Source organism: Eptatretus burgeri, chromosome 12, assembly GCF_056783735.1.
Source record: "Eptatretus burgeri isolate ZD-2024b chromosome 12, Ebu_testis_v1, whole genome shotgun sequence".
Lineage (NCBI taxonomy): Eukaryota > Metazoa > Chordata > Myxini > Myxiniformes > Myxinidae > Eptatretus > Eptatretus burgeri.
Genome location: NC_140972.1, coordinates 46,528,417 through 46,540,943, shown reverse-complemented (window position 1 = coordinate 46,540,943; position 12,527 = coordinate 46,528,417). Strand labels below are relative to the sequence as shown.

The window sequence follows — 12,527 nt, the reverse complement described above, 5'->3', positions numbered from 1 at the left end:
GTTGAAACTTCACATCTGAAACCCAACATTCAACCGTATAACCCCCACCTGCTATTTCTGCAATGCCAAAACATTGTGCCGATTTTTAATTTATCATTAAAATACCAAGGTGATCCACACCCACTATCCACTTAAACTGCAACAAATTCATCATTTAGACTTTACAGATAACATTCACCATTAATTGATAACGCCCTGTACAAAGATCATTTCAACAAAGATCACAAGTTTCACATTTGCATTGCACATCATGGTCAACAGGCTTTAGGTAAGGTGGTATACAGACATGCTCATGTAACATTTCATCCAATAGGAAAAATGGAATCAGAATGGCAGCAGAGTGGGGCAAGGTGGAAGCTCAGTGTTTAGGAAGACTTCCTGGTGTTGTTTTAACAACATGAAAAGAACAACTTTCAGTATATAGCAAATTAGAAGCAAACTACTGCAATGACTGCTAGAACATTTGACTCTTGATATGAAAAGACATGCAAAACAAAAGGGTGAAAGGGTTGGAGGACATGGGGAGTGGGGTGGGGGAGGGGGGAGCTCACCTGATAGTCATACTGTGCTGGAGTAGAGAGATTGTAAGGACTGAGACCCATATAGTGTGGATGAGGGTGAAGAGGGAAGTCATCTTCTTTTGCAGGATGAGGTGCGGAGTTGGGAGGAAAATTTCCCCGAGTCCCTCCGTCAGGGACAGGGAGAGATGGAAGGGACCAAGATGGCGGAGCTGCCCAGCCTGTAGCAAGAGGAATACATTTTTATTTATATTCCTAATGAGACACCAAAGGGGTAAGCTGTATTTATTGTTTTTTTGTATTTTCCTTACAAAATGCAGCATATGGCCATGTGCAAGTGAATAAGAGGATTAGTCCATGGGCCCAGGCCAGAAATTCCACTTGTTGGTACCATCTAAGGAAACCAATCCTAGTTATGATTTTTGAATTGGTGTATAGATATAGATCATATTTTGATGTGATAACCATTGCAGACTGGCAGCTTATTGGTAGTTATCATCTCTGGAATGTACCCACCATCTGCATAATGAAAGCGAAAAGGCAAACTCAGAAACATTCACTAATGATGCAATTGCTGTTTCCACATGGGGCGAGAATGTACTGCAAACCACAAATACATGTCTGAAATGCTTTATTTATACCATCTGAATAATCCTGTCATTCCTGAAGGCAGAATGTGTTTTATGGCAGAAAGGGGCGAACAATAGGGCCTATCAAAATGTTGCTGATTAGTGATTTTCAGTACATTTTCATTTATAATATTGTCATACAAGTTCCCTGGGTAGTGCTACTGAACCGCAGTAGCCTACAACATGCACATGTTGTATGAGGAAAACATTTATGAACATTTTACAAGTTTTTACCACAGTTAAAGGAATTGCCCTTCCCCTACCCTCGTTCCAACAAGAGTCCAAAATGTGAAATTTACAGATACCCCAAATTTCACCACGCTACTGTGGCATGTTGATGTACTATGTTTTACTCATGCATATTTGTAGCCATGAATGTCCTTGTGATTGTGCTAAAACATTCACACCATGGATCAGTAGTCTAGTCTTCATCACTGTTATCAGCATCAGAGTCCTCGAGGTCTACAACCTCTTCCTCAACATCAGCGGGGTGGTTGCTGCAGGTTCGCAACTTGCACATGTCAGTGCACTTCAGGCTATTGGCAAGGCACGTGCAGTCTGGGAGTTTGCACGACCATCCACACTTGCAGGAAAGCAGTTGCAACACTGCATCCGGTGCTGGAGAACCCTGCATCCACTCAATGGCCAGCTTCCCGTCATCATCAGTTGGCCATCCACAACCCTTGGGACTTGGAACATAGGGTTGGCATTGCAGACAGCGCCTCCAAATAGCACCTGGTAGTTTGCACGGAGGATGTGCATGAAGAGGCAGTCTTCATATGGTGGAAACTGACTGGACTCTATCTCTCCCCATCTGGCACAGAAGAGTTGATGTCGGAGTTCATTGACTTTCGTGGAGTTGGTAGACGGCACGTACATGTGGCAGGTGACCTCTTGCAGCTTCTGAAAGAGCTCGGTGGATACTTCCCATGAATGACCGAGCTGACTGAAGGCCTCTTGGTAGGTCTTATCCGACTTCATTTGCTTCAAGGCGCCCATCTTTCCCCGGCCTGCAAAGGCACTGACTGTATCACAACCGGAGAACACGTGCAGTCCAACCAGGGCATCACAGACACTGTCTCCCATCGATCTTGCAAGCTTGTCAATGTCTAGGAACCGTGTGCGGGTTTGCGTAGCACACTTCTGATACACGGGGCATGGGATGTCCTTATTGAAGGCAAGACACAGCACGAGGACATCTGTATCTTCGGCAGTGATCACCACAGCCTTGTACCCAGCCTCTGCTGCATGCAGAGTATGCAGAAGCATTCGGGTGTCTGCTTCCTCCTGCGTGGACTTCAGCTCTGCCACTTCCTCCCAGTGGTCCTTGGTTTTTTTTTTTTTTGATTTTCCCCCAAAACGTCAATATCTCAGAATGGTAAAATGGTAAAAATGCAAAATACATACACTAAGCTGCTCTTCTGGAACGGTTATCACATATTGAAATAATCATATAGTCCCTACCAATAACTTAGTAGCCCTAAAGTTTGGTTTCCTCAGATGGTACCGATATATGCCTGGGCCCATGGACTTGATGGAATGTTAACAAATGAAGGAATAAAGAAGCACAAATAAACAGGGGACTGACAGAGGAAATAGAGAGCATGGAGGGGAGGTTTACAGGGTGGAGAACTGATGGATACACAAGAGGCAAACCATCATCCGGCAAATTTAAGAATATGTCATGGAATCAATTTAAATATTTTCATTGTCAATCTACATCTAAAACTACAAGGGCACTCGGTATGGCGCATTCCTCTGCCATGCAATGGCAGATCAAGTAAAACATATCGGGCCCAATAACTTTTTGAAGTATCATGCTATACAATGTTTTTGGCCTCATCTCTCATTGATGAAGAATCACTTTAAAAATAGTTATTGTATCCGTATCCGGATTTGGATTTTCACCAATATCGAATCAATTCAACCTTGTCATGCACCTAACGTGTCCAGCAAGTTTCGTCCGAATCCATCAATAACTTTTTGAGATATTGTGCTTTCTCGTTTTTGGCCCCATCTCTCTATGGTGAAGAATCACTTAAATTCCAGTAGCCGAATCCAGACCTTCACCAAAATCTAATCAGTTCGTCCTTGTCACACACCCAACCTGCCAACCAAATTTCATCTGAATCTGTCCACAACTTTTTGAGATATCCTGTACACAAACAAACAAAAAAGAAATATGTCGTGCATAGCACGATACTTGTGAAATTCATAGAATGAATTTGACCTCAAAAATAATGTGGTTGAATTGAATGACCACATATATGCAAGTCCGCTATAAATTTCAAGTCAATCAGATGAAAATTGACAATTTTAGAAATTTGCCCCATGTTGACTTTTTTGCCTATGATGACATCAAAAATACTTGTTCGTTGAATTCAGTGACGTGATATGCAAATCCTCCTCAAATTTCAAGTCAATGGGATGAAAATTGAAGATTTTAGAAAATACACCCAAGTTGTTGACCTTTGGCCTATGTTGACCTCAAAAATAATTGGTGGTTGAATTCAAGTCAAGTCATCACTTTTATTGTCATATGTTTACAAACCAAGGTTAAGAAACAATGAAATTCTTATTCACAGCCTTCTCGCTCTATACAATACTATTTATAACAACAACAGTTTAGCAAATTTACAACAGTATTGACGAATTTACATTTTACAATTTACATACAACACAGCACATCAGCATAATCCAATTTAGTGGCTATTTAGGATGCAGACAGCCTTGGGAGGGGGGCGGGGGGGTTGCGCTGTCTCTAAACCTGGTGGTATGAGTCCGGAAACTACGATAACGCCTGCCTGATGGTAGAGGTGAGATCAGTCCGTGTGCAGGATGGGTGGGCTCTTTCATAATGCAGAGGGCCTTTCTGTAGCAGCGATTGATGTGGATATCCTCAGTGGATGAAAGCTGTTTACCTGTGATTTTTGTTGCAGTCCTAACAATCTTTTGTATGGCCATGCGGTCCTGTGCAGTGGAATAGCCATACCAGGCTGTGATGCAGCCTGTCAATATGATTTTGATGATGCAACAATAAAAGTTCACAAGTGTGGAAGCATGCAGTCCAAATTTCCTCAGCCGCCTGAGAAAGTAGAGGCGCTGTTGTGCTTATGTTACGACGAATCTGGTGTTGAAGGACCACGTCATATCGTCAGATTTAAACGCCGATAAATCTGAAGCTGTTCACAACCTCGACAGCTGCCTCACCGATGGTGATAATAACATGGCTTGTGTTATTCCTCCTAAAGTCAACAACGAGTCCTTTAGTCTTGCTAACATTTCGGGCTAAGTTATTGTTAACACTGTCAAATACTGCACCTCTCACCTGTAAGCACTCTCATCATTGTCAATTATCAATCCAATGAGTGGTGTCATCAGCAAATTTAATTATACAGTTAGTGTTATACTTTGCTATACAATCATGGGTATCCAAAGAGTGGAGTAGTGGACCGAGTACACAGCCTTGTGGGGCACCAGTGTCAAGTATGAGTGATGATGAAATTGCATTCCCAACTTTCACAACCTGTGGCCTACCCATTAGAGAATCAAGGATCTAGTTACACACAGTTACAAAAGATCCAGGGCCTGTAGTTTCGTGACAAGTTTGAAGGAACAATGGTGTTAAAAAGCAGAGCGATAATCAACAAATAGCATTCTGACATGTGTTTCGCTTGTCAAGATGTTCTAAGGCAGTATGCAAAGCCAGAGAAATTGCATCAACAACAGATCTATTAAGTTTGTAAGCAAACTGTCATGGATCGAGGGACGTGGGGATGTTGCAGTTTATGAAAGACATAACCAGTCTTTCTAGACACTTCATAACTACAGAGGTGAGCGTCACTGGGCGGTAATCATTGAGGCATGACAACTTAGATATTTTGGGCACAGGAATAACAACAGATTTCTTTAAAAAACAAAAGAGGCACAACGGCCAGGGAAAGAGAAATGTTTAAAATGTCAGTAAACACCTTAGCCAGCTGAGCAGAGCATAATTTTAGGACACAAGACGGGACACCGTCCGGCCCGGTAGCTTTAAGAGCCTGAACTCCTTTAAAGGAATCTACTCAAATCAGCCTCAGAGAGTTTTATCACAAAGTCCTCAAGGGAGCCGGGGGCCCAGAGGGGTAGATCGATGTTGTTCACCTCAAAACCTGCATAAAAGGTGTTCAACTCATCTGGAATATCAGCGGCTGCGTAGGCGATTCCCTGGGGGCTTGACTTTATAGTCTGTGATGGATTGCAGTCCCTGCCACAGGGGTCGCACGTTGGGTCCATTGTACTGACTCTCCATTCCTTCGCTATAATGACTATTACCAGGTCACACCTTGATTTCATATACAAATCTTTGTCACCTAATTTAAAAGCATGAGTTGTAGCCTTCAGCTTATGATGGATACAATGATTCAACCAAAGTTTTTGATTTGGGTCCAGTGACCTGATATGCAAATCCTGTTCAAATGTCAAGTCAATCGGATGAAAATTGAGGATTTAGGAAATCTGACAAAGTTGTTGACCTTTTGACCTCAAAACAATAGGGTTCTTGCTTATGAGGAGCTTGTCCTTCAAGCTAAGACAAGAGGCACGTGGTGACGTTTTGTGAAGATCAGTTTAAAATTGTGACCTGTAGGCGAATGACAAACAAACAAAGATAGAATATCACACAAGACCAACCAATCTACTTGGAAAATCTTTGATTTTCACAAATATACAGGCAGACAGGGGTGAAAGCATAACCTCCTTCCACCTTCGATGACGAAGGTAAAAACACGAGTATATATATATATATATATATATATATATATATATATATATATATATATATATATATATGAGAAGTCAATTGACAAGACTGGCGAGCTTGAAACCTGAAACAACAGCTGGTAATTGAATCAGCAAAAGTAAATAAACACCCAATGCAGGTGGAAGATAGCTTGTATGCTCTTCTCATCAGTCAAAGAGATGTGTTCATTTATTTCATTTCCAAGTTAGAATCATTCATATTCCATTCTTGCTATCCCAACGCTTTTTGAAAACAAATAAATAAATAAAAAGGGGGATATTGTAATCAGGTCCGTCCGTCAGTCACACCATATAACTAAAACTCTCATCTTGTATGTACCCGAAATACAACCAAAATGGTACAAGATAGCGCAAAACTTTTAGGGCCACCTTACTCACCATTCTCCTGCGGTGTGCAGTATCACGTTTCGTTCAAATCAGGCAACGAAATAAATTATTTAAAAAAAAATCAATTCCTGATTCAGTCAAGTGCTCTTCGGGAGAATTTGATCAATGCAAACAACCTCAGTGGTATAGTTTGCTGGAGCTATCATTATTTTTTCTTGAAATGATTTTTTTCATCAACTGCTGTCACGACCCAACGGGTTCATGGGTTGTCGAGTCTCCTCCTTAAGCTAAACGGTTATGCAGAAATTCACCAAATTCGGTAGTTATGATCATTACGAGGCAAGAAGGTACAAGCGTCGTATCATTTTGGCCACGCCCCCTGGGGCGGGGCCAAAAGGTGAAATACCAAAAATTTCAATGACGGACACATTTTGAAACGTATTTTGATGAAACTTTGTATTATGTGCAATCAACATTGGAGGATGCATGAAATACGTAATGACTTTTTTGGATTTGACCCCCGGTTCATGGCCCAGGGGGGCGAGGACTTAGGTCACAGGGGTCAAAACGGAAAAGCATATTTTTCAACTCAGAACTTGATACTGGGTCATTGCAGGTGGAATCTTATGCCATCTTTCACCTCTGCTCTATTTGGGAAGCATGTAATGGGGATTTTTCAATTTTTCAAAGCAAATCATTAGGAACTAGCCAAAACCCCGTCACAGACGGATTCTGTTCCATGAGCCCAATATGACAACCAGTGGCGGCTCTTGTAAGAGCAGGATCCCAGTCGATGAACTCCATGGCCTTACTTAATGAGGCCTACAAAACGTCCTTGTACACGACATTTTTGGTGTACACTACTCCTTGTGAAGAAGTCACCCGATTTGTGCACGTGTCTACTTTGACATACAAACACCGTGTCAAAACTTCTCAGGTCACAGTACCGAGAAAAACGTGACGCGACCGCTAGGAGGAGCACAAAATTGGTCTTTCAGTATTAATATATAGATACAATGTTTCTTGTTACGGGTCATTCCATGTCAAATCATCAAAGAATCTGCAGTCATCTCTCAGATTTTTGTAAAACTTTGGGAACCAATTGGGACCCATGAAAAACAGCAAGAACTCAAATATTTTTGCTAACAGCCTCTTAATTAGTGAGATACAGACTAACGAACTTTGGACTAATTAGCACGACGTCACGAATACAATCAATAAGTGAGTTCAAGTACACAGTGTTCACTAACCTGACTTAGGCTTTCAATTTCCTCTTTAATGCAGCAACAGCAGCACTTGTTTCTTCCCCTTAGGCCCAGTTGAAAATGAAAGTATATGATACTTCAAAGCAATTGATGGTCGTTCCCTGTGTTCCCTGTCATGGCTAGGTTAGAATGATTGTATAATACATTACAAATGCTGATTTTCGAACCTATATGCCATACGTACATGTACATTATTGCTCATATCTCAGAAACTATTGGAGTGCCCATCACAAAACTTATGTGGAAGCTTCTTGACATCATAAGGTACCTCTGGGATGAATTTGAGGAAATTTGAAGGATACATTTTTTGGGGATTCACGATTGAAGTTTATATTTTGTGATAACTTTTTTTGTGGTTGGAGGTAGGAAAATGTTGCCCAGACAAATTCATAGGGCATGAAAAAACCTTTAAAATGACACCAAAACCAGCTCTCCAGGTGTTATACTTTTAGAGATATGGCCATTTAAATTCGCGACGTCGTGTTAATTAGTCCAAAGTTCGTTAGTCTGTATCTCACTAATTAAGAGGCTGTTAGCAAAAATATTTGAGTTCTTGCCGTTTGTCATGGGTCCCAATTGGTTCCCAAAGTTTTACAAAAATCTGAGAGATGACGGCAGATTCTTTGATGATTTGACATGGAATGACCCTTACATTTTTTGTGTCAAATTCACATTCTGAGGTAGTCAGCATGTGCAGAAGAGGGTTTTACATTGCAGACGCTATTTTCGAGGAGTGGAATTACACCTCTCAACGGTGACGGTCTGTCGACGACAGACGTAATGACATCAGCGAATGACCGATGATGTCATGACGTCCTTACGCCTCTCAGCAGTGACGTCACACGTCGCCATGTAAACAAATGTAAAATGAAAAGTGTTTATTCTGCTTCAGAGTTGAAGTTTGACTATTGCCATTATGTGCGATGCACTCTTACAGGTACGAAGTTTCTTTCAGTCCAGGTCATAGTACCGAGAAAAACGTGACGCGACCGCTAGGAGGAGTACAAAATTGGTCCTTCAGTATTAATATATAGATGTTTGTTGAACAGACAAGCGCAACAAAAATGCTTACTTGGAAGATATCCTTCATCTCCTTGCTCCTCGGATGGTGGGGGTGGAGGGTGTCCCTCATGGCTGGGATGGGTCAGAGAAGGGTGAGGTGGGAGAGGCGGAACGTGCAGATGTGGAAGGGGAAGGCTGCGTGGCGGTGGCTCTAGAGGACCACCGGCGACACCTAGGTCTCGCCAACTGCCTCCCACATCCACCTCCGCCTCTCGCTGAGCAATCCATGCTTGAGCTAATGCCGCCCAGTCGACATGGCCTGTCATAAAGGAAGAGAGGATTGCCAGGTTAAAATAATTCAAGGAATGACCGGTAAAACTGAGGTAAGAAATGGTGAGGACAAACGAGATTGGGGGCAGACCCATGGACATTGGGGAGGACCCAGACGTTTAGAAAGGGAGGTGACGGAGGAAGTAAGGAGTCTTAGCAAGGGAGATGCAGCCAAGCAACGAGCAGATCAGACTCCCAAACAAGATGTCATACAGAGTGGGCAGCAAGGCCTCGGGTAACGACAAGGTAAGACAAGAGGGGGCGACCCGGACACCGGAAAGTTTGGGGAAAGGGGTTCGGGGGCCAACGGCAATGTGCGACGAGGAGGGTGGGAAAGGGCAAGGGGGAAACCTTGATGACAAGGGGGGAAAGGGGGCAAGGCAAGGGGGAAAGCAAGGGGGAAAGCAAGGGGGAAAGCAAGGGGGAAACCTTGACGGCAAGGGGGCAAGGCAAGGGGGAAAGCTTGATGGCAAGGGGGGAAAGGGGGCAAGGCAAGGGGGAAAGCAAGGGGGAAAGCAAGGGGGAAACCTTGACGGCAAGGGGGCAAGGCAAGGGGGAAAGCTTGATGGCAAGAGGGGGAAGCAAGGGGGAAACCTTGATGGCAATGGGGGAAAGGGGGCAAGGCAAGGGGGAAAGCAAGGGGGAAAGCAAGGGGAAACCTTGACGGCAAGGCAAGGGGGAAAGCTTGATGGCAAGAGGGGGAAGCAAGGGGGAAACCTTGATGGCAAGGGGGAAAGGGGGCAAGGTAAGGGGGAAAGCAAGGGGGAAAGCAAGGGGAAAGCTTGATGGCAAGGGGGAAAGGGGGCAAGGCAAGGGGGAAAGCAAGGGGGGAAGCAAGGGGGAAACCTTGATGGCAAGGGGGAAAGCTTGATGGCAAGAGGGGGAAGCAAGGGGGAAACCTTGATGGCAAGGGGGAAAGGGGGCAAGGCAAGTGGGAAAGCAAGGGGGAAACCTTGACGGCAAGGGGGCAAGGCAAGGGGGAAAGCTTGACGGCAAGGGGGCAAGGCAAGGGGGAAAGCTTGATGGCAAGAGGGGGAAGCAAGGGGGAAACCTTGATGGCAATGGGGGAAAGGGGGCAAGGCAAGGGGGAAAGCAAGGGGGAAAGCAAGGGGGAAACCTTGACGGCAAGGCAAGGGGGAAAGCTTGATGGCAAGAGGGGGAAGCAAGGGGGAAACCTTGATGGCAAGGGGGAAAGGGGGCAAGCTAAGGGGGAAAGCAAGGGGGAAAGCAAGGGGAAAGCTTGATGGCAAGGGGGAAAGGGGGCAAGGCAAGGGGGAAAGCAAGGGGGGAAGCAAGGGGGAAACCTTGACGGCAAGGGGGAAAGCTTGATGGCAAGAGGGGGAAGCAAGGGGGAAACCTTGATGGCAAGGGGGGAAAGGGGGCAAGGCAAGTGGGAAAGCAAGGGGGAAACCTTGACGGCAAGGGGGCAAGGCAAGGGGGAAAGCTTGATGGCAAGGGGGAAGGAGCCATCAAGAGGTGCACCGACCTTCACCCCGTTGCCCTGCACCCGACGTCCATTGCTGTTCAGCCCATGGTTGCCATTCTCCGTGCCACATCTGTCACCGTTTCGCTTTGTCCACCCTCCCCGTCCTCTTCCCGACTTGGAAAGCACTGCGAGTCGAGGCCTCACTCATCGTCATTCGGATAAAGCCATTTCATGACATTACAAAAGAAAAAAATTAAACGCACAAGGATCATGAAAGAGGCTTTTTTTTTTAATCAAAGCACACACGTCACACGTAACGGTTGACGTGACACACGTTTTGAAGACCATTTTTCGAGTCTTTGGTAAAGAAGTGCCGGAGACGAAGAGGCCTGTGGTGATGCCTCAAATACAGATGGAATGTTGAGAGAAGCAAATGTTGAAATTAAAACAACTAAGCCAACCGATAACCGATTAGGAAACGCTTTAAACACACAAAGGTAAGTTATAAAAACATCACACAACGGTGTTTATTAAAATAAATAAAAAAACCCACCGGGCCTAGAGGTTGGGCGGGATGGCGGCGTGGAAGTCGGATATGATTCGATCGTTATTCGTTCTCAATTCATTCTCAATGCACGTGCGGGTTCAATTTTCTCCTTTTGTTTCTTCTTTGGTAAAAGTGCTCGGAAGCGGAGACGGGAACGATGAGAAATATGATATATTCACTTCGCACAGCGAGCAAACACACAATGACGATATAACACTCCCGAGGGTCGCGTTTTCCGCCTCCGTGGGCGAAACCGACGAAAGACACGCGGATTTGTTTGGCCTTCCAAGGAGCACACCTTTGTTCCACCTGTCCCCCGGTACCGAGGCCGAAAACAAAAAAAATGTGTCAAGTTTTGATGACGTCTGTAAATTACGTACGCAAATACGACAAGATGGCTCGCTCTCTCTCCCGCCACGAACTCCTCCCCTTCCCGTTTCATACGTGTCATTTCCTCCATCTTTATTCATCCCTCATTGTGTTCAATTCCCCCCCCCCCACAACCTCGTGTCACGTCCACCGGCGATGCGTTCCGTTAGCAAGCGGCTTGATATCGCTTGCCAAGCGGCTTTCTTGATTCAAAGTGCTCGATCAAGCACTCCAACGGAACGGAGTGCTCGGCACTGCTTAACAAATGGCGACGTCCGTGTCGGCAATGCTGTCGTCGGACTCGAGAAAATGCCGTCTGGTCCGTCGTTTTTAGTTTTAGTCGATACTCTTGTGACAATTTCCCCAAATAATTTATTGTGTTAGCAGCGGCTGCAGAATCTGAGAAAGAGGGGAGGGGGGGGGAAATGGGGAGTAAGAAGGAGGAACTCCCACCGAGCTTATTGGGGAGTCAATCTAGTCGAAAAAAAATTGTTTTCAAAAAAAAATTTTGAAATTTGTTCTTCCTTTATTTTCACTTTTTCCGTCGATATGTTTGTCTGTTGGGTTGTCGATCTAGTCGGAAAAAAAACTATTTTCAAAATTTTTTTTTTTTTGAAATTTGTTCGAGCCTTATTATCACTTTTTCTGTCGATATGTTTGTCTGTCCCTCTGTTCGATCCAGTGCTCCGTTAATACAATGGCGATTTCGATGAAACTTGGTTGGTAGGTTCCTACCATGACCTAGTTGTGTGCAAATGAGAACCGTTGCTATGGACACCACCGTTGCCTAGCAACGGGACTTTGAAATTTTTGAAAAATCATACAAAATTTCTTTTTTCGAAAATCAAAAATCGGGTTGAAAAATCATAAAAAATTTATTTTTTCGAAAATCAAAAATCGAGCCACGAGAGACTGTGGACAGTACATTCAGCCATATTGTCAAAAAATTTCCAGCCGGATACTATGAAAACTGTCGGAGAAGATAGACTTTGAATGAACCCTGGTCAAAAACAATAAAAAAAACGAAGTTCGTTATATCTCAGAGACTATGAGTCAGATATACATGAAACTGTTATGGTAGGTTCATGGTATGTCCTAGTTATGGGTGAGAAAGAACCGTTGCTATGGACCCCTCCGTTGCCTAGCAACGGCCGAAAAACCTCTAAATGTGGGGGTATTTTAACGAAAAAACAATGCAGCATTAACCCTTGAAGCTAGAATCATGAATTTTCTTGTGCTTAATCCTCAGGTCATTCCCATGGAATGGGCCCATCGCGTCAGGTTCTATTGGGTAGTCGACTACCTATGTCC

General features: G+C 44.2%; 1 protein-coding gene across 2 annotated transcripts in view; it reads right to left on the bottom strand.

Annotated features, from left to right (window-relative positions):
* LOC147015538 (uncharacterized) overlaps window positions 1–11,217 on the bottom strand; it is a 59,877-nt gene extending 48,660 nt beyond the window's left edge. Inside the window, exons 1-4 of one of the 2 annotated variants that reach the window (XR_015050365.1) lie at window positions 10,854–11,217; window positions 10,361–10,485; window positions 8,615–8,863; window positions 552–739 (exon numbers count right to left, since the gene is read on the bottom strand). Coding sequence is in view for 1 of the 2 variants with exons in the window: in XM_085850368.1 (XP_085706494.1) it covers window positions 552–739; window positions 8,615–8,863; window positions 10,361–10,430 (507 nt within the window). In the remaining variant the exon portion in view is untranslated. The remainder of the gene's footprint in view (window positions 1–551; window positions 740–8,614; window positions 8,864–10,360; window positions 10,486–10,853) is intronic. The other variant, XM_085850368.1, reaches the window with a different exon arrangement.
* Window positions 11,218–12,527: the final 1,310 nt, after the last annotated feature.